This window comes from Marmota marmota, unplaced genomic scaffold, assembly GCF_001458135.2.
Source record: "Marmota marmota marmota unplaced genomic scaffold, marMar, whole genome shotgun sequence".
NCBI classification, from domain to species: domain Eukaryota; kingdom Metazoa; phylum Chordata; class Mammalia; order Rodentia; family Sciuridae; genus Marmota; species Marmota marmota.
Genome location: NW_026000108.1, coordinates 17,618,576 through 17,642,848, shown reverse-complemented (window position 1 = coordinate 17,642,848; position 24,273 = coordinate 17,618,576). Strand labels below are relative to the sequence as shown.

At 39.6% G+C, this 24,273-nt stretch overlaps 1 protein-coding gene and 1 long non-coding RNA gene across 7 annotated transcripts in view; one reads left to right on the top strand and one right to left on the bottom strand.

The window, feature by feature from the left end:
- Ppargc1a (PPARG coactivator 1 alpha) overlaps positions 1-6,873 on the top strand; it is a 438,089-nt gene extending 431,216 nt beyond the window's left edge. For all 5 annotated transcript variants that reach the window (XM_048784279.1, XM_048784277.1, XM_048784278.1 and 2 more), the window contains exon 13: positions 2,857-6,873. In XM_048784279.1, coding sequence (XP_048640236.1) covers positions 2,857-2,960 — 104 coding nt within the window. In that variant the 3' untranslated portion in view covers positions 2,961-6,873. The remainder of the gene's footprint in view (positions 1-2,856) is intronic.
- A 1,549-nt stretch (positions 6,874-8,422) lies between these two features.
- The window catches only part of LOC125610940, a 103,324-nt gene continuing 87,473 nt past the window's right edge, over positions 8,423-24,273 (bottom strand). Inside the window, exons 6-7 of one of the 2 annotated variants that reach the window (XR_007341043.1) lie at positions 10,763-11,772; positions 8,423-9,966 (exon numbers count right to left, since the gene is read on the bottom strand). This is a non-coding gene — a long non-coding RNA (uncharacterized LOC125610940). Of the gene's footprint in view, positions 11,773-24,273 lie in introns of both variants that reach the window. The other variant, XR_007341041.1, reaches the window with a different exon arrangement.

The window sequence follows — 24,273 nt, the reverse complement described above, 5'->3', positions numbered from 1 at the left end:
ACCAGGGCAAGCTTTAGAACTCTTAAGAAATTCTCCCCGGGTGTCTTGTCTTTATTCCCTGAAGAATGCAAATTAAGTGCTTCAGGGCACACATGGGCACTGACTATGGTGAAAATGAAATACACTAGACTCTTAAAGGAATTGGGAATTTTTATGTATTTCAAGAATAAAGTGATGGTGATGAAATACAGATTAATTTTACCAAGACAGTAAAATGACCTATCATATTAGATAGGTTGGACCAATTTTTTGTTTTTATATGCTCCTCTAAGTAAAATTAGCTTACACATCCCATTTTTCTATTATTGAAACTAGTCAAACTAACAATATTTTTAAATAAGCAAAACATGATGATTTCAGCTACCATTCTTGAGCCCTTTCTATAAATAAGACTGAAGTTCAATGTGACTTGCTAGAGGCCACTCTGGTGAGGCCAGGATGTGAGACCTGATTTATAGGAATCTTCAGTATCTGTCTTTCTACCATTTGTCTTATAAGCAAATGGATCTTTCTAATACACCTTGATAAAAAATATTAAAGAGGAAAGACACAGAAAGTATACTGGGACTACAGGATCATAATAGAAGGATGAGTCAGTATTTTGAACGTAAAACTTTTGATCAGGAAGTAGTTATATGTAATACTGATGTTCCAACATACAAGAAAAATGAAATAACACATCCATCATGAATTCCTTTTTAACCCAGAAGTGTCTGAAATTATTAGGATTTTGAATATATGCATAATTTTACATACATCCTCTCCATTTATTGGTAAATAATTCCCAGATCCCAATACAAATATTTTCAACCATGGTTTGAATAATATACAGGCTTTTGAGATTCATATATTCATTCAACAAACATTAATTTGAATACCTACCTAGTGTCCGCGTTTCCAAATGTGATGTGATTTGCTTCTGTTAATACAGTATCATTATTTATAATAATTCCTTTTGAAAAATAGAGTGGCTTTTAAGTTATTCCTAGAAAATTCTTCTCCTATCTTCTGAATTCCACCATCCTTCTGTTAGTGGGAGGAAAAGGGGCAAAGTGAATATTATTGTGTCAGAAATGTGACCACATTCTATTTCATGCAACAAGATAGATTTCTTTTTTTTGGGGGGTGGTTACCTGTTGGGTGACATAGCATGATTGTACAACAGTATAGGTGTCAACACTTCCCAGTTAAGAAACTGTTGAAAATAAAAATACAGAAACACTGAAGTTCTGGTGTCACTTAGAATAATCCAAAGTTAGGAAATTTAATTATTCTCAAAATTCTCAAAATGAAGGAAGAGTATGTGTTCATGTTCTTGATGGCTTCAGGCTGCCTTTTGTCACATGAACCACCGTCTGGACAAATCACCCATCCTGATATAGTAGGCAAAAGGAGGCTGATCTCAAACCCCTTTGCACCAAATGACACTTTGTCTCTACAAAAAAAAAAAAAATGTTGATTTGAACAACAGCTGCTCAGGAGGCCTTAGTAATCTAAGCAAACCATTCATTAGACCATGAAAGAGGACCATACCCAGTGTAATTTAAGAATTGAGTATTTGGGATATTACTGGGGAAAGATAGAACCTTTTTATCTTTGTTTTTATGTCTGTGCAAAACTGTGACTCTTGTTGTTCTTACCCAGACAATCTTGTGTGGAAACGTGAACAAGGGATGGTAAGAATGAAAGAAAAAGAAAAGTGAAGGAATTTCCTTGTCTTAAAATCTAAGCAAGTGAAAGTTGATGGAGGGGGTCGAGGGCAGCAGAAAATCAGCCTGGAGCTGGGGCACTTAGAGCACTGCAGTTCTTTCAGCAAAACAATTCTGTCAACAATTGCACTTCCATTTTATCTATTACACTCTTCTATCACTTTGAGAATTTCTTTTGTAATTGACTTGGGAATGCTCATATTTTAGTAGAACTGTTAATGTGTTCCAGAAAGGTCTTGTTTTCCCTTCAAATTAATGTTTTTCAAATAATGAATGTATTTGTAAGAGGCTTTTTATTGTACTTCCAAGCCAACCTTTCTCACTTGCAAAAGACCAGCAGGAAATATCTGACTTCTTTGTAGATGTCAATGGAGAAAAATTAGAACTATGTAACAGAATTGCATTTTACATTCCACACTGTGGAAGCACATCTGTTTTGTTAAGAGTTATTTGAAGGAACATGTGGAATTTTGCACAAAATCTGACTTGGGCTAGTTTAAGGTTCCAAGAGTTTGGTTCTATTTATAGCTGTATATTTGTTTCTATTAATGAGTAAAGAGGGTGAATGTACCCTCCAGGATCTGAAACATTTGTCTGGGTCCAATCTGGGGCGAGTTTGCACCTCTGCTGCTGCAATGCTTAGAGGTTCAGGGGTAGATGCAGGGGTTGACTATATGTCCTCCAAAAGGAGTATAGCAGGTTGGGAACCACGAGAAGTTCTGATGGTTCTCTTTGTCCTACTTAACTGGCTTGTATGCTTAATGAGAGTAACCCCTGTAAGGAGAACATTAGCTCCAGTTTGTACTGATTCTGCATCTAAGTTATTGAGAAATCCTAAGCAAGTCACTTATGTCAGGGAAAAGAGGAGGGTGGTTATCTATAAAACATAGGTATTAAGTGTGCCCTGCCTACCCTCTCAGAAGTGTTTCAATCTTAAAAAAAAAAATCGATAGGTATATGTTTTTGGAACTTCATGGCTCCCTGCTCTGCATATATATATGCATATATCCAATAACATCTGAGCATTGCTTTTATAAAGCATATTGATTGGCTAAATTGCAAGTGAATGGGATAATCTTGAATTGGGATGCTTGTGTTAATGGCTGCCAGCAAGGAGTGTATCTAACCTGGCTTGGGTTTCTTTCAGATTCAAACTCAGATGACTTTGACCCTGCTTCCACCAAGAGCAAGTATGACTCTCTGGATTTTGATAGTTTACTGAAAGAAGCTCAGAGAAGCTTGCGCAGGTAACATGTTACCTGGCTGAGGACGACAGAGATGGTGAATACCTCACGGGACAGCGCGCCCTTCCCTAACAGACTATTGCAAGTCATACTTATGAATTTCTCCTCCTTTACACTCTCTGTACAAAAACAAAACAACAAAACAACAACAATACAACAAGAACAAGAACAACCACAACAACAATGGTTTACATGAGCAGAGCTGCTGAAGAAGCAAGAGACAGAGTGATATCTAGTAAGCACAAGTTTATTTATGGGTGTCAGCTTTGCTTTCCCCGGAGTCTCTTGGTGACTGTATGTGTGTGTGTATGTGTGTGTGTTCATGTGCGTGCGTGCGTGCATGCATGTGTATGGGTACGTGTGCACATGTGCACGCTTGGTTTGGGGGAAGTGTGTGTGTGTGTGCACCTGTGAGGACTAGGGGCACCTGACCAGAACGTGCAAGGGCAGACCACTTCAAATGGCAGCAGTTCCATGAAGACACACTTAAAACCTAGAACTTCAAAATGTTCACAATCTATTCAAAAGGAAAAAAAGTATATATATATATACATATAAACATATAAATTTAAAAAGGAAAGAAAACTAATCAATCAACCACAAAACAACCCTAATACGACAGCTGCTGATGTCCAGGGCATTGGCCTCCGTACTCTGTTTTTTAAGAAAGTGCAAAATCAACTTGAAGCAAGCTTTCTCTCCTCACCTAATGATTATGTGACAATCCCGAAGAAACCACAGGTTCCGCAGAACTAACATCCTCTCTCTCTCTCTCTCCTCTCTCTCTCTCTCTCCCCTCCCACTTTCTCTCTTTCTCTTTCTCTTTTTCTTTCTCTCTCTCCCTTTTCTTTCTTTCTTTTCCCTTTTCCTTTTGCCATGGAATCTGGGTGGGAGAGGATGCTGCGGGCACCAGAATGCTAAACTTTCCTAACATTTTGAAGTTTCTGTAGTTCGTCCTTTGTCCTGACACCCATGTAAATGTCCAAAACGTTGATCTTCCACTGCAAATCTTAAAAGCCTTGTCAATGGTCAAGCGTGCAGCTCGTTCAGCAGTTCTTCCCGAGACGCGGACGCGGTGTTACATTACAAAGGAGAGTTGAGTAGAACTCTCTGGATGTGTTCAGATAGTGTAATCGCTACATTCTCTGATGTAGTTAAGTATTTACAGATGTTAAATGGAGTATTTTTATTTTATGTACATACTATACAACGATGTTCTTTTTTGTTACAGCTATGCACTGTATATGCAGCCTTCTTTTCGAAACTGCTAAATTTTTCTTAATCGAGAATATTCAAATGTAATTATGAGGTGAACCAATTATTGTACACTAACATATTTAGAAGCTGAACTTACTGCTTATATATATTTGATTGTAAAAAACAAAAAACAAAAAACAAAAGACAGTGTGTGTGTCCGTTGAGTGCAACTACAGAAAAAAAAATGACGCTTTACGCACATCCATCCCTCCTTTCTTAGGTGAGCTTCTATCTGAGCATCTTGTCAAAAACTATCCTAGTCCCCCCAAGGTATTAACCACTTCTGCGATATTTTTCCACATTTTCTTGTTGCTTGTTTTTCTTTGAAGTTTTATACACTGGATTTGTTAGGGGAATGAAATTTTCTCATCTAAAATTTTTCTAGAAGATATCATGATTTTATGTAAAGTCTCTCAATGGGTAACCATTAAGAAATGTTTTTATTTTCTCTATCAACAGTAGTTTTGAAAATAGAGGTCAAAAATCTTTTTAAAATGCTGTTCTGTTTTAATTTTTGTGATTTTAATTTGATACAAAATGCTGAGGTAATAATTACAGTATGATTTTTACAATAATTAATGTGTGTCTGAAGACTATCTTTGAAGCCAGTATCTCTTTCCCTTGGCAGAGTATGATGATGGTATTTATCTGTATTTTTTACAGTTATGCATCCTGTATAAATACTGATATTTCATTCCTTTGTTTACTAAAGAGACATATTTATCAGTTGCAGATAGCCTATTTATTATAAATTATGAGATGATAAAAATAATAAAGCCAGAAGAAATTCCCCTAGGATGCATGGCGGTTGTCAGGTGGGAGTGTAAACTCTTCATTGGGGAAACTCGCCTTTTGCAGAAGCAGTGTTTCTACTTGCACTAGCATGGCCTCTGACGTGACCATGATGTTGTTCTTGATGACATTGCTTCTGCTAAACTCAATAAAAAAAACTTCAGAAAAACCTCCATTTTGAGCATCAGGATTTCATCTGAGTGTGGAGTCCCTGGAATGGAATTCACTGACGTTTGGAGTGTGTATTCAAGTTTCTAAATTGAGATTCGATTACTGTTTGGCTCCCGTGACTTTTCTGGAAGATGTGATATACCTACTACTTAAGCGTTCTTTTCCTTTCTCTCGCCCAACACGATCTTATACAATGGGTCTCACCCCCAGGCCAATGCAGCGGATTTTGACGGCTGCAGTCATTTATCACCAGCATACTGTGTTCTGAGTGAATCCACTGTCTGTCCTGTCGGATGCTTGCTTGAGTTTTTGGCTTCTTATTTCTAAGTAGATAGAAAGCAATAAAAATACTATGACAACATAAAAGAACTTGTTCACAGGTTCTGCGTTACAACAGTAACACACCTTTAATCCGCCTAATTCTTGTTGTTCTGTAGGTTAAATGCAGGTATTTTAACTCTTTGTGAACGCCAAACTAAAGTTTACAGTCTTTCTTTTGGAATTTTGGGTATCTTCTGTTGTAGAATAATAATAATAAAAAAAGACTATTAAGAGCAATAAATTGTTTTTAAGAAATCGATATTTAGTAAATCCTATTATGTGTTTAAGGACCAGATGCGTTCTCTATTTTGCCTTTAAATTTTTGTGATCCAATTTTAAATACATTCTCTTTTTCGCCCTGGATTGTTGACATGAGTGAACTATTTGGTTTCTTTTCTCACTTATCAAGAGACAACACTACAGACTTCATGTTGAGGATTAATTTATCCCCTCCCCTCCAGTCTGACAAATATTGTCACCATGAAGATAGTTTTCCTCCATGGATGTCAAATCGCATCTCAAATTAGTGGAGCATTTGTACCTTATGCAGACACTGTGGGTAGCCCATCGAAATGTAAGGTGTGTTCCTTTTATTTTTATTTTTTTATTTTTTGGATAGAATATTTCCAGTGAACACGTGCACCCCATCTTCACAGGAGGCAATTTCAGCATAGATCTGCAGGGTTTTTAGAAGACCCAGGCCATTGCCTTCATACTGTGGTAAGTACCACATCTACAATTTTGGTAACCGAACTGGTGCTTTAGAAAAGTGGGATTTTTTTTTTTTTTTAAAGAGATGTAGCAGACTAATTCTTCCAGTGCACCCAAGTCAATTTTTGCTAAATGACTCCAGGAACACCAGTCGGGCTGTCAACATTCAAAGCAGCAGAGAGGGAACTTTGCACTATTGGGGTAGGACGTTTGGGTCAGTTGAAAAAGGAAACCTTTTCATGCCTTTAGATGTGAGCTTACAGTAGGTGATGATTCTGTGTCCTTCTTTGATGGCTGTAACGAGAACTTCAATCACTGTAGTCTAAGACCTGATCTATAGATGACCTAGAATAGCCATGTAATATAATGTGATGATTCTAAATTTGTACCTATGTGACAGATATTTTCAATAATGTGAACTGCTGATTTGAAAGAGCTACTTTAAGATTTGTAGGTGAAAGTGTAATACTGTTGGTTGAACTATGCTGAAGAGGGAAAGTGAGAGATTAGTTGAGCCCTTGCTGGGCTTTTTCTTCCACCTGCCAATTCTACATGTATTGTTGTGGTTTTATTCATTGTATGAAAATTCCTGTGATTTTTTTTTTTTTAATGTGCAGTACACATCAGCCTCACTGAGCTAATAAAGGGAAACGAATGTTTCAAATCTACTTTTGCTTTTCTTATTTATCGTAACCCAACTGCTGGCATACTTCTCAGATCAGTACACATTACTTGCTTATTATTATTCTGTTTCCTGTCTGGTTCTGTCCCCCTTCTCCCTGCTTTTCCATATTCATGGATGCATTTCGGCTCTAAGGAAATGGGTGCCTCCTGTATTTTACCTTGTCTTCTTTCAAGCTGTAAAGGCAGTCGTGGTGATTTCTGTAATGAACGTTCGGAGGTGAAAAGTGACATGGGACTTTATCAAACCGATTAGCTCAGTTTTTGTTCTTAGCCCTGGAAAGTGTGTATTTTTAAGTAGAAGCCACTGTCCCTAGGGAGGGTCCTGTTAAATAGTCAGTGTAGGAAGTAATGTTCCTGTAGATGGACTGGATCTGACTCAAAGACGTATAATGAGATGTAGCCCCTGTCATCTGTAAGTCATCTGTTTACCTATGGGATGAGCTGGTAATTGCTGATGTGTTTTCTTGTCAGGATGTCCGTTGTGCCTGGGGGTTTATGACAGGGTCATCAACCTGATGACAGGGAATCCGTTGTTAGCCTTTTGCCCTCCCTAATTTCAGATGGTCCTTGCCACTCTCAACCTCTTGCACTGCAAAATCTAGCATCAGCATAGCATTGGGGCAAGGGGGCTAAGTGTATCCTAGCCCTCTCCCAAAAGTCCCCTAGAAAGTAAAGAATGTTTATTGGTAAATATTGGAAATGGGATAGAGCTATCAAGAATGCTATCCAGCATCCAAATGAATGGATTGTCTCTGCTGAGGTTTTAGATTTTTATGTTAAGGAAGGGAGGAGGGGAGGGCATGGGTAATACTGAGGAAGGAAATTGACCAAATGATGGTATGTCCACCTACAAATATACAACAATGGATGCCCTATATAAAGATAGATAGATAATGCACTAATTAAAACAACAATAACAGAAGGGAGATCAATAGAGTAGAATAAGTGGATGAGGGAGGGAGGAAGAGTGAGAAAGGAAGGTACTGGGAAGGAGACTGGGTAAATTACGTTATGTGCATGTACTGCTAAGGCACAATGGATCCCACTATCGCGTATAATTATAATGTGCCAATCAAAAGTCACAAGAAATACTTTTAAAAATGTGCAAACAACATTCAGAAGTGCTCCCTGTGGTGCTACTTCTATTTTATACCACTGATAAAATTTGTCAGTATTTTATCAATATAGAAAATGAAGTTACTATTATTTCAAATACTGTATTTATTGCCTTCACTTTGCTTAAATTATGTAGGGCTTCTTTCATCTTTTGATGGGAGGCAGCAAGGATATCAGAAGGATATCTTGCTTAAAGGGTTAACTTTCTGTTCTAATAAACGCTTTGAGGACAGAGAGAAAATAAGGAATTTTAAAAAGCAAGAAATAGCTACTAGTTTGGTACTGGAGCATCCTGATTAAAGATAAAGGATTCATTTTATGTTGTCCCCAAAACGTTAAATCACTTCCATCCTTGATGATACTAATGGCAAAAATAATTACTGAAACCAAAAATAAGTGAACACTTGATATGATTAGTTTATTTAAAAGGAGCTTGTCTCATTTTAAAAGTCCTCCAAACGAAATCTCCCGAAACTATATACAATGTGTAATATTGAGTTGAAATTCTTTTTTCAGCCTTGCCAGTTCTCCCTTCTTTGTAGGGTTATTTAGCTAATCACTGGTTATAATTTACAGCCCTAATAATATTATTATACTCATTTGACACCAGTGTTACTAGCTACACAGTTGTAACTCAGTATTAATTATAGAATATTTTAACCAAAGCATACTTTTGGAAATATTTACTTTACATTAATCTCACATTTTCCAATTCTCCTTGCTATTCCTTGTTTTCAAACACACTAAACACCATTATAAATCAATCTTTGTACTTTATCAAACAGCAGAGAGTAATAAAGAAGGTCACAACTCATAGAGGAGTTCCTTGGAGGTTTGTAACATCATGATCTAAATCTCAGAAAGATTTAATCAAAAGCTGAATTAATCCCTGGGGGAAAAGATGCTGTAGAGATTCTATTGATGGGTACAAAGCAGCCTATTGCTTTAGACCGGTCTCAGTTAACATGTTGGAGAAAAGGAACAAAGTCTTTCTGTGAAAAGAAAAATATTATTTCCTTGGTGGGGGAAAAGATAATATGCAAAAACCTTCCTGGCGTGCTTCATCTCTGCCATGGCTGATTTTCTCCTACTAACTGTGGCATGATCTGCTTAAGTTAAATGTCCTCCACCTTCTCATTCCCCTCAATGTATCCCATGTGATTCCAGTAACTGTGCAGAATCCCCGGAGCTGCAGTCCAGTCAAGCATGTGGAATGTGTAGGTCTCACGGGCTGGTGTCCAGGTCCCTTCTGTGTAATCAGGTGACTGCCCCAGGGCACATTCCCAGCATTCAAGGACACTGAGAACTCGCAAGAAGAAGTGAACATAAAATTCAGGTATTTCCAGGACCAGGACGAGGTCCTACTGAAAAGCCCAGCATTGTTCCATGAGGAGAATGTGTGCTTGGGCAAAAGGCTGCCCACCTTCCCGCATGCCACCTTCACGTCCATAATTCCATAGGAATGTGACGAGGCTCCTTTCAGATCAGCACTCATTGCTCACCATGAGCACTCCTATAGATACAGCAGAGTGGAATTAATTAGTTGAAAAAAAAAGTGAAAGAACTTTTAGAGGAGAAAACCAAATGATCCTATAATATTTTCATGATTAAATTAAATGAGCATAATTATACATGCACATATGCACACCCTGGCATTATTATAATCAAGAACCTTAAAATATTGTATTGTTTCAAATTTATGCATATAGCACTTAACTGAAGGCAAGTAGCTAGTGTGATATTTGAATTTGCATATTGACCATTTTCATATATTTTCATATATTAATTTTGAGTAGGAAGAAGCTAAATTATTAGCAAAAAATCCTGGGGTGATGGAGAAAAAATATTGTGCTTCTGCTGGTTTTTGAACATCAGGAACACTTAGCAACATCATCTTTTTTTTTTTTTTTCCACATAGTTTTCTGTGATGGATTTTCAACAAGATGACATCCAAGTGAAAGCTGAAATTAAATGGGAAGGAAAGAATGTTAAGTGGTAAAACCCTAAATAGCTTATTAGACTACTTAATTGGAAGGAATTTATTTTTGCTGCTGTTAGGAAGTCTATAGTCAAGCTTCTCTTTAACAATACTAATTGATGAAAAAAAAAAGTAGCTATCGTAATATAGTTACCGCACAATACCCTCCAGCAAGTCATTTAAGGAAATTCACAGGTACTTTCCTGTGATTGACTTTGGTGGTGTTGAAAACCCCCGTTCTGTTTCCATTTGTATCATTGCTTTCTCACTTCATTTCCAACCAGGTCCCTTTCTTATTCCTATCACAGTGCACTTAAAGGACTTACTTAATTCTTAAAAGAAAATGAAGCCGTGCTTATTCTTAGTGGAACCATTCACAGGTTTTTAGTTTGATCACTGCACCCTCTAATTAAATGTATGAGTAATGTTTCACAGGACTTAGAGATAGTGCCCTCTGTGAGCACTTCCCTATTTGATGGCAGGAATATGTGTATGGATCACAGAATGGGGGTAAATCACTGTGCATCCTAGAGAAGGGTAAGTTAGTGAACTGGTACACAGAATGTGATGTGGCCGTCTTACTTTCATATCAGGTAACTTCATGATCACTTGCAATGCATGCACTCATTCTCCTCCACTTAGCTGGATTCATGGGAAAAGCATCCTTTCCAGGGTCAACCATATGAATCACAGTGTAAACCAACCACAATTAGAGGGAAAGTGCAAATTGAAGTTCACCACCCATCGGTTGGCCTCAGCTTCTGGAGGATGGGACCTACCTGAGTGTTGGGCTGATATTTCCCATTTCCAGTGGCACGTTGGTAGCCCACAAGGGGAGTTCCTGTGCATGCACCTGATGAATGAATGAATTCATGGACACCCATAAGAGCTCCTTTGTCACATGGTGCCAGGGGCTCATAGAAACACTGCCTGCCATAGCACACCACGGCGAAGACTAAGAGTAAAAAGGTCACTTGAAGGGAAGAGAAGGTAGAAACAGAAGGTTAACCAAACAGACTTGAACTTCAGGTACAAAGCAAGGTTTGGACAAAGATTTCCCATGGTTTCCTTTTCGCCTTTTATGATGACCCTATCAATGGAATTATATAAACAAAAGAGGCAACTGTCCAGCTAGGGCAGTGGAGCTGTGGAGAAGGAAACTTCTAGGGCTGGGCCCTGTGTGTGGGTGGTTCCCTGTCAGCCGTCAGCAGCTGGCCTTTGCCACCCTGGTGCTTGCTTGGAGGGGACGATTAAAATCCTGTGCTGCTGGACTGACGGGAGGCCTGCAGGGATTTCCAAAACCTGGATTGTGGACGGAACTTTTCAACTTTAATTTTGTGGGATGATAAAAGCATGATCCTACTGCACAAATAAGAAAAGGCTCTTCATGTTTCAACAATGCTTTCAGGGAGGCCCCCTTTTTTCTTCTAATTGATACAATTTTAATACCTGAAAGTAGCTACTTGCATCAAGGGGCATTCACAGGGTTTCAGCATTTCGAAGGTTAAATTTGAATTTCCTAAAAAGTCTTATCTGCTAGATACCATAGAGAATGGCATTGGGGAGATTTAAAGGCATTATTTGCTTTTCTTCTTTTCTTTTCTTTTTATTACAAACTGGGTTTTATCAATTCTTTTTAGAAACTTGATCAGTTTGCAGACTTTCTTTCTTGGAATCAGCTCTGAGACACTTCTGGGTATGTGATTCCCAGAAATTACGTCTCGAGAAATGATGTTCCTTAACTGACCCTTTTCCTTTATATCCCCATTTCAAAATAAGATGAATATTCCTGTTGCAGAAAGAAAATATAAAAAGTTACTGTCCAGTTGAAAATTCAGTTGACCCAAAGTGTTATGAAAGATGTGAAGAAAATGATAATTATGATACATATTTTGTGGACTTACCATCTCTCAGTCACTTTGCTTGGTTGTTCACATATGCTTTTTTTTAAATCCTCCTACCTAAAGAATAAGTAGCAATACCACTCTTCCCATTTTGCAGATGAAGAAATAGAAGTTCAAGGAAGTTATTTTCCACATTGGGCAAAGTCCAGTTGACCTCAGAACTTATTTTCTGATCTGTTGTGCTCTCAATAACACCTCCAAGAATAAAATATTCATGTTTAATAGAAAACATTTTTTTCCTGTTGTAGGCCATTTGTGATTGAAAAGTTTGGGTAGTTTTGTTGTTCCCATCTGATTAAAGCCAAGCTCTTCATATACTACATTTATTCTACAGTCATTGAGCTCCTCTAAGCAGAGATCACAGGAATAGACACAGATCTTATTCCACATCTAGTTAACAGCATAAGAGTAAAGCAAAATGTGAATCTCCTAATAATAGAGGTAGGACACTCCTGCCAGGACCCTTTGTGTGAGTCTCTTGCTCTCTCTCATCTACACATGCTGTGTTTTCTAAAATGATTGCTGTCATTCAGTCATGGAGGATGGAGGATACAGGTCATGTTTGGAAAACCCATCTAAGTTGAAAGGATCCCAAGTCAAAAATGCACTTGCTGCAGAGATTGTGGCTTATATAGCTAACTCTGAGCTGCGGAGCACTGCTATGGTCCAGTGTCACTTGAGAAGGTTGTGCTATGTACGGCTGGACCAGGAAAAGATGCCAATTCAAAATTCAAAGTACAATTTCCTCCCAATTATATATCATCTCCATGCCATCTTAAAGTGTTAAAAATAATAATTTGAACAATCTAAAGTCAAGGACTATCTGTATCATCCATGTCTATGAGGATTTAGGGCAGAGAATGGCACAGAGCCGAGACCCCAGCGTCCAGCTGCGTTTGAGTGGACCGATGAACAACTTCCCTATGTTAGCCTGGATTTGGAGGCTCAGTTCACCCTTACTTTTGAGGAAATAAATAACAAAATGAGCCAACATTCAAGCACTTTTCATGGTTTTCCTAGTGGCTTTAAAATTTTCTGGTTCAAGGCTAGGATACCGGGGAAGCCATGGCCACTTTGACAAGCCACCTTTTGACCAAAGGCTTCCTCAATCCTGAGTCTCTATTCATTGTTCTGACAGAATGCTAGGTTGACTACCATCTGATTGTGACAGGGGACTTCTTCAGATTTCTCAAATATATTCTCTGCCTGTCTTTCTACCATGCTAACCTCTCTACAGTTAAGTCTTGGGATTTCTGTCGACACTGATCTCCAGACACTCACAGTCTCAGCCTATGGATAGCCTCTTTGAGGTTGTACCTGGAACAACAAGTACAATGTTAGTAGGGAAAGAGAACTCTGTTTCTAATGTTACAAAGACTGGGCCCCAATCCAGTGGCCACACTCAGTGAAAATGCCCTTTAGAATGAAGAAGTGGGGGGAGGGGAAGGTGGGCACATCCTTCCATCTATGGAATTCTATGAACCTTAATAAAAATAATCTAGGGCTTGTGCTATCCAGAGTGGGAGAGGAATTCTCATTAAATGGTTTAACAATGGCTACAAAGCAGACACTAGCATACTCTTTTTAAAGTGTTCTTTATGTTTTAATTAGAAAAGCATTCAAATAAACATGCAAGTGCACAAAATAATAGAATTGAGTCCCACATATCTATTACCCAGATTTATGAGATCTTAACGTTTTATCCAAAATACCCAAAGTGAAAACAAATCACACACCAATCCCTTTCTTTCTCCTGCCTCCGCAGTCATCTCTCCCGGATGGTTCGTGTGTGCAATTTCTGTTCATTTTTCCTTCAACTACATTTCCACATACACAAAAGTAACATGCAGAACTACTCTGTGTCTTTTGAAAATTTACATATGTTTTTCTCCTGTAAGGAATCCTTTTCACCACTTGCCAGTTGTGCCTTTTAATGCAAATGCAATTAGGACAATTGATCCTCGGTGGAAGCCAGAAGGGACTCCTTGTTTCAGGTGTTGCCTTCGCAGCTGCTCTGACTGTCCCTGCTAATCATTCTTCTCAGGGCTCCTGACGTTCATTTTGCTTTCCTATTTATCACTTTGGTTCATGGTTAAGTGCATTTATGCAATAGCTTTAAAAGTCTTCGACCCTTGATCCACACCCTCATTGTGCTTATTGAGTGGCTGTAAAGTTGTTCCAGGGGAACAGGAGGTGATAAAATCACAGCAGAAGATGGAAACCCACCTTGGATTCCTGGATAGTGTTTTTTTTTTTTTTTTTTTTTTTTTTTTTAAATAAGAGAATGAGCTCTTTGAATTTTCTTTTTTGTTAGGGCAGAGATTTTTGCCAGACTCTTCACCTTCCCAGTCCCGCATACCTATGTGAGATCTGCCCTATCCAGAGAGGACACCGGAGCGTCCCAACACTGAGGAAATGATTTCTTGTAATAGTAACCGATTAAACTAGTTACTAGTAGGAGCGCCTGTTTCAGCACTTAAGTTAATTGAACTGTAGCAAAATAAATATGATTCTAAATTGTTTCAGTATTCCAAAGCTGTTCATGCATGCAGATAAAAATTTCTTAAAAAATTACCAAATTGGTTTGGAATGTGCAAATCAGGCATACAGTGCTGACATTTAGATCTGTGACCTGATAACTCTGCAGTAGGTACTTGGAAAAACTTTGTGGGCTTCCCCGCCCCCACTTTTTGCTGAACTCTCCTTTGAAACCCCTGAACCACTACTTGATGTGATATTCAATAAGTACGAGTCAGGCTGCAATCAGAAGGGGAACTGCCTGCATCAGGATTTTTCTACCGATTTGCCCCGAAAATAATCTCTTCGTGATTCATTTCACAGACCAAATAAGAAGGGGATTGTTGAGGAGATTGAGCTTAATGGAGGAAGTGCAGCATGTTATTCTGGAAGAATCTGGCTAGAACTTGGTCTATGAGCCTGGTTGGAGGGCATACTTCTCCTCTAGGTGGTGGACCTTCTGTACCCGTGACCATTGTCCATAATCAATGAATGTCTAAATCCAAGAAACGAATGGCCACGAGGAAAACCTGGAGAGCAAAGGAAGCTTTTCTCAGTTTTTCCAGCTCCTTTCTCTTTCTTGTTGTCCCCACCCCATTTGCTGACATATGTGTTGATCACCCAACACATATACAGACAACTCTCCATTTCCACACCTTTTAGTTGCTGTGACTTTCTCGATTACTACAAAGCTCAGGTCAAGGACTGAAATAAAACGGGTTATTTTAGAGACGTGGGTAGGCTGTGAATCTCTTGGCAGCTTAACGAAACATCTTGAGTAACAAGTCATATAAAATCCATGGCAATTCGCCTATCCCTCCAGGTTCCCCCTCCTGCTCCCAAAGGAAATCCAAGAAGTTTAAGGGAAAGGCTGTATCAGTGCATTTCATAGACTTTATTTGAAAGGGTAAACTCTATGGATTGGAAGTAACCTCAGGACGTGGGTTTAAGAAGACACAAAAGAGTATGGTCAGGGTCAAAAATGGTAAGATTTGGGTCATATAGTAGTAGAGCCTCAGTAAGAATGTAGTCTGCCATTAGTGTTTCAGGTACACCATGGGTTGTCTAGCACCATATGACATTGGAACATGAACCAGAAACCCAAGAACAAGAACAAGATCATGCAGATAAAAAAGGAGTTCATAAGAACAGTAGTGATATTGACAATTCCTTCAGGTATAGCCAAAAAGGAAGGTGGAAAAAAGTCTTATTACAGATTAGGCAGCTGCATCAATAGAATGAGTTGGAAAGTCCAGGGTAGATCCTTTTCTCCAAAATACCTCTTCTATGGCTTACAGATAATACTGGGAATTCAAAATCTGGTGATTCATGTATTTTTAAATTAAGCTAGAAATGATAACCCTGCAGAGCACACATTGGTAAGCTATTTTCAAGATGAGAGGTAATTGTATTAGGGCAAAAGTGAGAGAAATCTGGACACTCATGTCCTCACTGCCTGGAGGAAGAACAGTGACACTGGGTGCCCACAGAAAGGTCCCATAGTGAGCATGTCATCAACTTTACCATTAGGCTCAAATTTGAGTGACTCCTTGTTCATCAAACATCAATCAATATCTACTTAAAGCACAGTGCCAAGCACAGAAGGGTTCAATTGTATACCTCCTACCTCCAGGAAACTCCTAATCAAGTACAAAGACGTACATTATAGTTGACAAACTTTTTTTTTTTTTAAAAAAAAAAAAAAACACCTACTATATTCCAGATGCTATTTCATTGCCAAAATGGTGAAATTGGATTAAGGAGACAACTATCCTCAAAAAAATTTGAAATCCAGGAGATGCACATGGTGCAATGACTATGGAAGCAAGCAATGTCCCAAGGTCTATAGGATTAATTCCTCTACTCTGTAGGGAGGAAGGACAGTGGAGGCTCCACAGAATCTGTCCTGTCTGAACTGGCCCTAGATATGCAGCATTAGCCAACAGGGACAGCAGAAGTAGCAAAACTTCCTTTTCCCAGATCTCCTCTGAGGTTGAGAACAATCAAAATTTCTCTTCTCTATTTGCTTATGAACACTTATTATTGCTCAATAAATTAGTCCAAGTGTTGCTTCATCTATAAAAATTTTCCTGACCCATCTCTCCCTACTGTCTGTCCCTGGATTTGTAGAACTTCTACACATACATCTATCATAACATTGATGATATCATATTCTAAATTATTCATTGACTTGTATTTTGCCTGTTGAGTTTGTAAAGATGTCGACTCACTGAATGGGTGGATGAATAAAAAATGGAAAGAATTTTCAAGTTTAGCTAAACTAATCCACCAATTTCCTGGCTCTGAGTCACTTCTGGAATATCATTCTTTTCAAGGTCCTATATAAAAAAAATGTCCATTTATGGCCATTTATGTTATGGGAAAAGGATCCCTCCATCCTTCTTTGAGAATTAGAAAGACATATTTATGTGGTGGTGTTTTCCTCCTCCTGGCTTTATTCACAGAACCACCCAGACCCCAACAGTTCTACAGTAATGACAGTGTGATTTCTTCATATGGAAGAGGGTCACAGTGCTCCAGTCTGTGCAGAATGAGGGTTGAGCTTTCCAACTCCTCTTGGTCCAGACTACCTCAGGGCCTCAATAGAAACTTGAGTCAGGGAAGGAGCTGCCCAGTGTTGGGATGCACAGCCGGCTTTCTTAGGACTTGGCCATTATTTGAACAACTCTGGTCATTGTTTTGGGGGCACTTCCCTAGAGGCCTAGAAATTTCTGCTGATTCTAGGGACTTACGGAAGCTTGAAACTTAGTGCAAAAGACTCACCTGAGCTCAAATGGATGGAGCCTGGGGATATTTGCTCATGACTTCCAAATATCTGTCTAAAAACGTCTTATTTTTGCTATTTCTACGGCCAAATGAATGTCACATCCATGTGTATCCCTTACCTAGCAATCTGTTTATCAAGAGAGAGAAGCCTGTAGTCTCCCATTTTCTGCTTTCCAGGTGAGTGATATTAATTAGTTTGCAGCAGGCACGGTTTATCTCTGGCTGAAACCAAAGCAGATGAAAATGTTGCGGTGCAGTAAGATTTTTTTCTTTTCTCGAAATGATAAATGGGAGGAGATATGTATCTGGGAGAAGAGGTTTCAGGTGGCGCTTCCATCAGTGGTGTTTTGAAATGCATTGTTAGACTATGGCTGATCTGGGCAAGGAATAAAAATAGCATGTCATATGGGGGCTACATGAACTCATTTCCAACACAAGAGGCTGAGGGCCCCACACAATGATAGGCATGCTCTGAAAGTAGAAAGCACTGACTTCATTAATAACCTCGGAGCTAGTTCTCAACTGATGGCATTTCCTGAAAGACGTGGCTAACTTCTCAAAAGCTATGGCTCCACATTGGAATTTATCTCTGTCCCCCAATATAGAGAACAAAACTTTTTTTTTTATCAGTCTACCATCTTCTAAGTGTTATTAAGGCTGGCCCCCTGAACATGACCCTGCTGAGTAGAATGCATATGGAGTCAGCACCAAATCTGCAGAAGTTGACATACAGAAATAATTAAGACCATGGACAGTGAAATGACTGTTGACCCCTAGCTATGTGACTCCTTGGCATGGGTTTCTATATATCTTGGTCTCAGTTTCCTCAATAGAAAATTGGAACCTAAAGCCAATTTGGTGGGATAGATATGACATTTCCTAGGCTAATCTAAACAAAAGAACCTGGATGAGCCAGGCACACATCTCCTTTTCTTAGTGGTCAGATGGATGATGTCCTTGCAAAGATGGAAAACTTGTGCTGAAATCTGAGGGCCAAAAGATATAAGTTTTAATTCAGCTTTGTTTCAGTTTCTATACCCTCTTCTAGACAGTGAGGGAAACAAAAATAAAAGCAAAAACGAAAACCCCAGCCTGTGCTGGAACCAGGCACTCTTGGTTTACTATGGGCCAGTTCTGGCTTTACCATGGACCAGTGGAAAGAACTTTGCCAGTGTGTCTTCCTTCCAGGTGCCCCCACTACGTCTCTAAAGTGACACAGATGGCTTCTAATCCTGACATGCCATGAAAATAGGAAAATAGACTTGTACATTAAGTCTCATTTCCTTGTGGCTCTAGTCATTCTTTGTATCATCTCCATTAGTTTCTTTGCTTCCATTCATATTTTTCATGCTGGTATCTCCTTGGCTATTTCCTTTAATTATCTTGTCTTTGTCATGTTTTCCTTGGGGATGCATCAGTGACCATGATAACACTGACTCACCTAAGACTATGGAAGATGCCTTTGAAATCGTCTTGCCCACTTTCTCAAGCTTCAGACTCTTGGACACCTAACTACTGGGTACCTCCTTTTGAGTGTCCTCCAGAAGTTTAAACACCATGTGTCCCCAAATGAACACTTCATCTTACTGCCTGAGAACCTACTTCCATTCCTGTTTTCAGAGATTTTCATCAACCCAAACTGCTCTGACAAAAACTTAGTCATAATGAGCACTCGCTATTTTTCATGACCACATCTAACTGACCACTAAATCTTGTATATTTTACTTCTTTCAAAACTCTCACATTTATCCTCTCATTCTCATTATTTCATTTATAATTAATCCCACTATATCTTTTGCTTAGCCATTGAAATATATCTTCTAAAACTCTAATTGTACTCTACCCCACCCTTACTTAGAGCCTATAGTGGGTTTCAGATGATTCCATGGAACCAGACAAAGTCCTTGACATTTATGGTAATCATCTTTGAGTAATCTACCTCCCCTCCAAATATTACTTCTACAAACTCTTCATGCCGTTGATCCTCTGCACTATGGACTCACTCTTTTTGCCTCCGTCAAGGCTTCTGGAATATTCTATCATATTTCCAGTACTTAGCAAAAGCTGTTCCTTCTAATTGGAATGCCCTCTCTCCTCTGTCAGAGAGACTACAGGCGGTTTTCTCATATGTTAAGAGTGTGTGCTTTGGAGAAAGACAAAGTGCAGAGAAAGACTTCACCAGTTGCATCTCAGAATCCCCAAACCCTTCCCCAGTTCCATACGGTAATGGTCAAGAAGACCTCTGTGAATGAGAGAGTGAATAAGTGGCAGAGTGGTAGATCTGGGTTTCCTTCTCTCTTACTTTTCTTCTACCATGCTCCATTTGCTTTTTGTTTCTAAGAGTTAGGCAGGTGAGATGGCTCCTTCCCCTGAAGTAGACAGCAGAGTCAGTCCCCGGGCACTCTTAGGAAATCAGAGTTTTGACAGTGGCACTGGAAGAGGAAGGGTTCTTTGATTAAAGGAGCTTTAGATGAGATTTTATCTGAGCAAAAGCATGAGAGCAGGCCTAGCCAAGCTGCTAGGGAACTTTACCTACCTGCCTGAGGAAGTCTGAAAAACTGGTTAGTGGGTAAGTGTCCACCCTGGAACTCTGCCCAGGAGGTATAAATAAGAGCCTGGGAGGACTGCGTGTATCCAGGAGAGAGTGGCTGAACAGCAGTCCAAAAAAGAGGAGAAAGACTTCTTTATGCTCTGGGCCATGGCCTCCAAACCACCTTGTAGGCAAGGCAAAAAGCTGAGCTGACCCTGATAGGCATCAAAATGAAAGGTTTGTGTGCAAATCAGGGAAAAATCCTTTCAGCACCTACAGGACTCGTGCCAGGGAGTTAACATTTGGAAACCTCAGCTCCGTGCCAGGTCGTTGTTTGCAAAGGAGCAGATCTTGGAACAAATGCCAGTGGAGTGCAGCGGGGAAGAAGTGAGGACAAGGACTCCAGGAATCAGCTATTCAAGAATGTTCCAGACACCTGATAGCTCTTTTCCTTGTCAAAAGGAAAAAGAGGGGGAGAGAGAGAGAGAGAAGAAGAAGAAGAAAGGACATTCAAAGGAGCGCTCGTGGAAGCAGGCTGCTCGGGGTGTTCAAGGGAATTGGGAGGCCAGATGCTACAAGGTCACTGGAGTCAGTGTCAAATGTGAGAAGGGTGTCAGTGACATGAGCTAAGAAATGACTAAGCACTGGAGCCCTGGAGTAGTTAACAGACAGATCCAAAGGCCAAGTGAGGCAGTTGTCTCAACTCATTTGAATATTTCTGAGGAGGTGATGAAAAATAGCAGAAGGGATGGAACGTTTTCTGTTTCAAGATATCCCAAGATTATAAGTTGATGTCCCCTGAATATGTTACTCTGGGATTGCAATGGATCAGTTCCCCCTTTAGCCACTTTCTCTGGAATCTTAAGAGTAGAAGTCGTAGGAGCCGTGTGCACACCAAGTTTCCCTTCGACAGGAGGATTTTATTGCTAAGAGATAGCTTCCCACTGGCCATGTGGGGCTCGCCCTCTCCCCCGACACCCTCCCCCATGGGACCTGTAAGATTAAGGGCCTGGTTTGGGCCTCAGGCAGGTAAACTTTTGGTTTATGTAGAACTTCCTTGTTCTTCCTGTACTGTCTGTTTCTCTTTTCATCAGTGTTTATGTAAATATTATAGTTTATTTTGGTGCTGGGAATAAAGCCCAGGCAAGCTCTCTACCACTAAGCTGCATCCCCAGACCCATAGGTTTATGTTGAGGATTCTGAAAAATTGGGGTCTGAGGGTCATGGTGAAGTGAGAGGAGAAACATTAAAAAAAGTAAACTAATAAATATGAATCTCATTCCCTCTCAAAGAGTGTTTGTATGTGAAAAGTAATCGAGTAAACATTTGGCATGTACTCAGTGCTTGATGCATACACCTATCCTTGCTTCTTCTCCCTGATGAGTGTCCTCTCTTCCTGGATTTTCTTCCTTTTTGCTTTATTATGAAAGATTAAGATTGCCTTGAAAAGCCTGATCGACAACGACAGTAGCCACCAATTTCTCGGTGCTTCCTTTGCACTGGACCCTACAGTAGCCATTTTTATGATCTCAATTCTGATTCCTGAAACCCTGAGAAAAAGGGGGCAAATATACCCACTTTACAAATGAGGAAATTGGGCCAGCGTGGGGCTCGTCACTTCACTGGGTAGCTGAGAAATGATGGTGCAGGCGTTCAACCTCATGGTTTTAATAATGCAATCTCTCTCTTAAGGACCATGCAAATGTGGCTTCTTGGAACAAATACACACCATTCATTAGGTACTGGGACCAGGGTTAGTTGGATTGTGAATTAAGAGAAAGCCTTCCCTGTAGCATTTGCTTTTCGGTCTCCTATGTTCAGACTGCAACCAATTATGATGCCCTTTTGGTCCTGCACCCTTTGGTTATCCCCTAAATCTAGAGCTCACCACATTTCTGTCCTGTGGTGCTCAAGGTCATTAATTAGCTAATTAAATTATCTTGACTGAGAACTCTTCCAAAGGCAGAATCCTTCTGTAAATGCTAAATCCAGAGGCCAGGATGGGAATTTTAGTTGACAAAATTTTCTGGGAGGAATGTTTAAAGTAGACAGACCTGGTGCCACTCAAATCTCCCAGAGTGACCGTCCTCCTTTCCATCTCCATGTCACAAAAGCCCCGCTGGAAAATCAGGTGTGGAGACCCAAGTCTCTAATTTTCTCAAGAATAAGTTCTATTTGGGGGTCTGTTACATATTTTTGAGCCCCTTCTATCTGCTAAGCTCCTTTCTAGGCAGTAAATTCAGTGAGGAACAGGACAAGCGCATGGGAGGTCTGTGCTACTGGAGATTTTCCCTCCATGTTCCTCCCATCGGATGATTCCATAGCTTGTTGACCACTTAGGAAGATACCTTTGAAAAGATCAAGTATGTGGCTCGGGAGGAAAAAAAGATTAAGTGGGGAAATAAGAGGGATATTAGTTTTGAACTGCTTATTTAGAATTACCAGTTTCAATCAATGACAATTTTAAGATATTAAATGCATTCCAGAATGACTTGTCACACAAAAAAAGAAAAGGTGCCATTGCTGATATTCTCCCAGGTCCTTCTAATAAGATCAGGACCTGTGATGGGAAATAAGCTGGAAGATGAATAGGATGTCAGAATGCAATTGAGTTCCAAGGATTTTCCACAAGTTCCCCAGTAAACATGGAGTGAATGAGTTTGTTCTGAGATGATGGGTACCGGTGCCTTTGTTGAAATTAGCCCAGGAAATGAATGCTTTCTCACCATGCGAAACAGTGTCTGGCCATCTTTTCTTAACCAATTGGAAAGCATCTTTTGGCACTGTCCTCTGATTTAAGTTAAAGAAAGAAGTTGCTCCATGAATGCTCTTGCTCTTTTGATTCTATATCCATTTCTATCCCATCAAGAAGTCTCTATAGATCATTCTATGATCCAAATGAAATCAAATCCAGCTCCACAGATTACTAGTTGTGTTATTTCGGGCAAAAATATAACTTCTCTAAGCCTCAGTTTCCTCAACTGCAGAATAGGGATAATAGTATCAAGGCAAATAATAATAGCAAACATTGATAAAGTGATTATTTCTCTGTTGAGGCACTGCCTCATTGGATGTTCATAGTTCCAAAGAGCTAAATATGTTACAAGTATTGATAGTATCACTTAGATATTATATGTATTATCAAGAATCATGATTTGTAGTTTAGAAATTGTTGGAAGTAAAATATTATAGATATAGTTTTAAAAGTACAAATGGATGTACAACTTTGGTGTCAATCATCACCGCTGTGGAGTAAGCATTATTAATAAGTGACATATGGTTCTTCTGAATTCAACAGGCAAATAGTGCTCCTTCCAACTTCCACAGAGTCCCCTTCCACAGAATGGGAAAATCAGATGTATTAGTCATCTTCCTGTTGCTATAATGAAATAATTGAGGTAATTAACATATAAAGAGAAAAGATTTATTTTGGCTCACAGTTTTGGAGGTTCCAATTCAAGATTGAGCCATGCCAACACTTTGGACCTCTGGCAAGGGCAGCACATTATGGCAGAAGTCATGGAAAGAAACGGCTTACCTCCTGATCCAGGGGCCAGAAAAAGAAGAAAGGAAGAGACTAGGATCCTACAATCCCCTTTGAGGACATGTGCCCTAGTTCTAAAACCTACTGGTAGAACCCACATCCTAAAATTTTCACCATTTCCCCATAGTGCCCCTCAAGGTATCAAGTCTTGAACACACAGACCTTTTGGGAGACATTTAACATTCTAATTATAGCATTAGGCATTTAATTGAATAAAAATATATAGTGGTCCACTTTGTGTTGCTATAACAAAATACTTTGGACTTGGAACTTTATAAGGAAATGGAGTTTATTTAGCTCACACGATGGCAATCTAAGAGCATTGCAATGGCATCGATTTCTGGTGAGGGACCAGGCTCACTCTTACAAGAGCCTGCTCTGGAGGGAACCTAATCCACTCTGAGAAACCAGCATCCATCACTCTATGAGAGCAGGTCCCCATGATCTGATCATCTCTCCAACATCCTGCCACCTCAAAACCATACTTTGAGGAGCAAGCTTCCAGTACACAAAACATTGGGGGTCAGACCATATCCAAACCATAACAAATACCTATTAAAATGAATGTGATGATTTATTTATATGCAATAGTGATTCCTTGTTGAAAGAGAGAGAGAGAGAAATATTTCCATATGCCCTGATTCTGTGATCTGCTCTCTGGTTTGTTCTGGAAGTTTCCAGCCTAGCAGAACGCAGGAATACAAGCATTTCCTCTTCTGCATTGTCCCTGGTGCAGCCTGCCCACACCTCAGCCCTGCAAAGAGCTTGCTCTTCTTGAAGAAGAAAGGAAAGAAGCCCTTCCACTAGGCTCCTGCCCGACTGTGGTCTCCTTTGTCCATGGCTGCTGGCCTCCGGTCTTGGTCTTTTCTTTGTTCTACTCTTCTTATGGGATCCATAGTCATCAGTAAAATTTGCTTGTAGCTTCCCTAACCATATTCTGATGGGTCCAGCCACTTTGCTCCTGATTACGATTCAATCGAGACTCCTGATGGCCTCCATCCTGCCTCT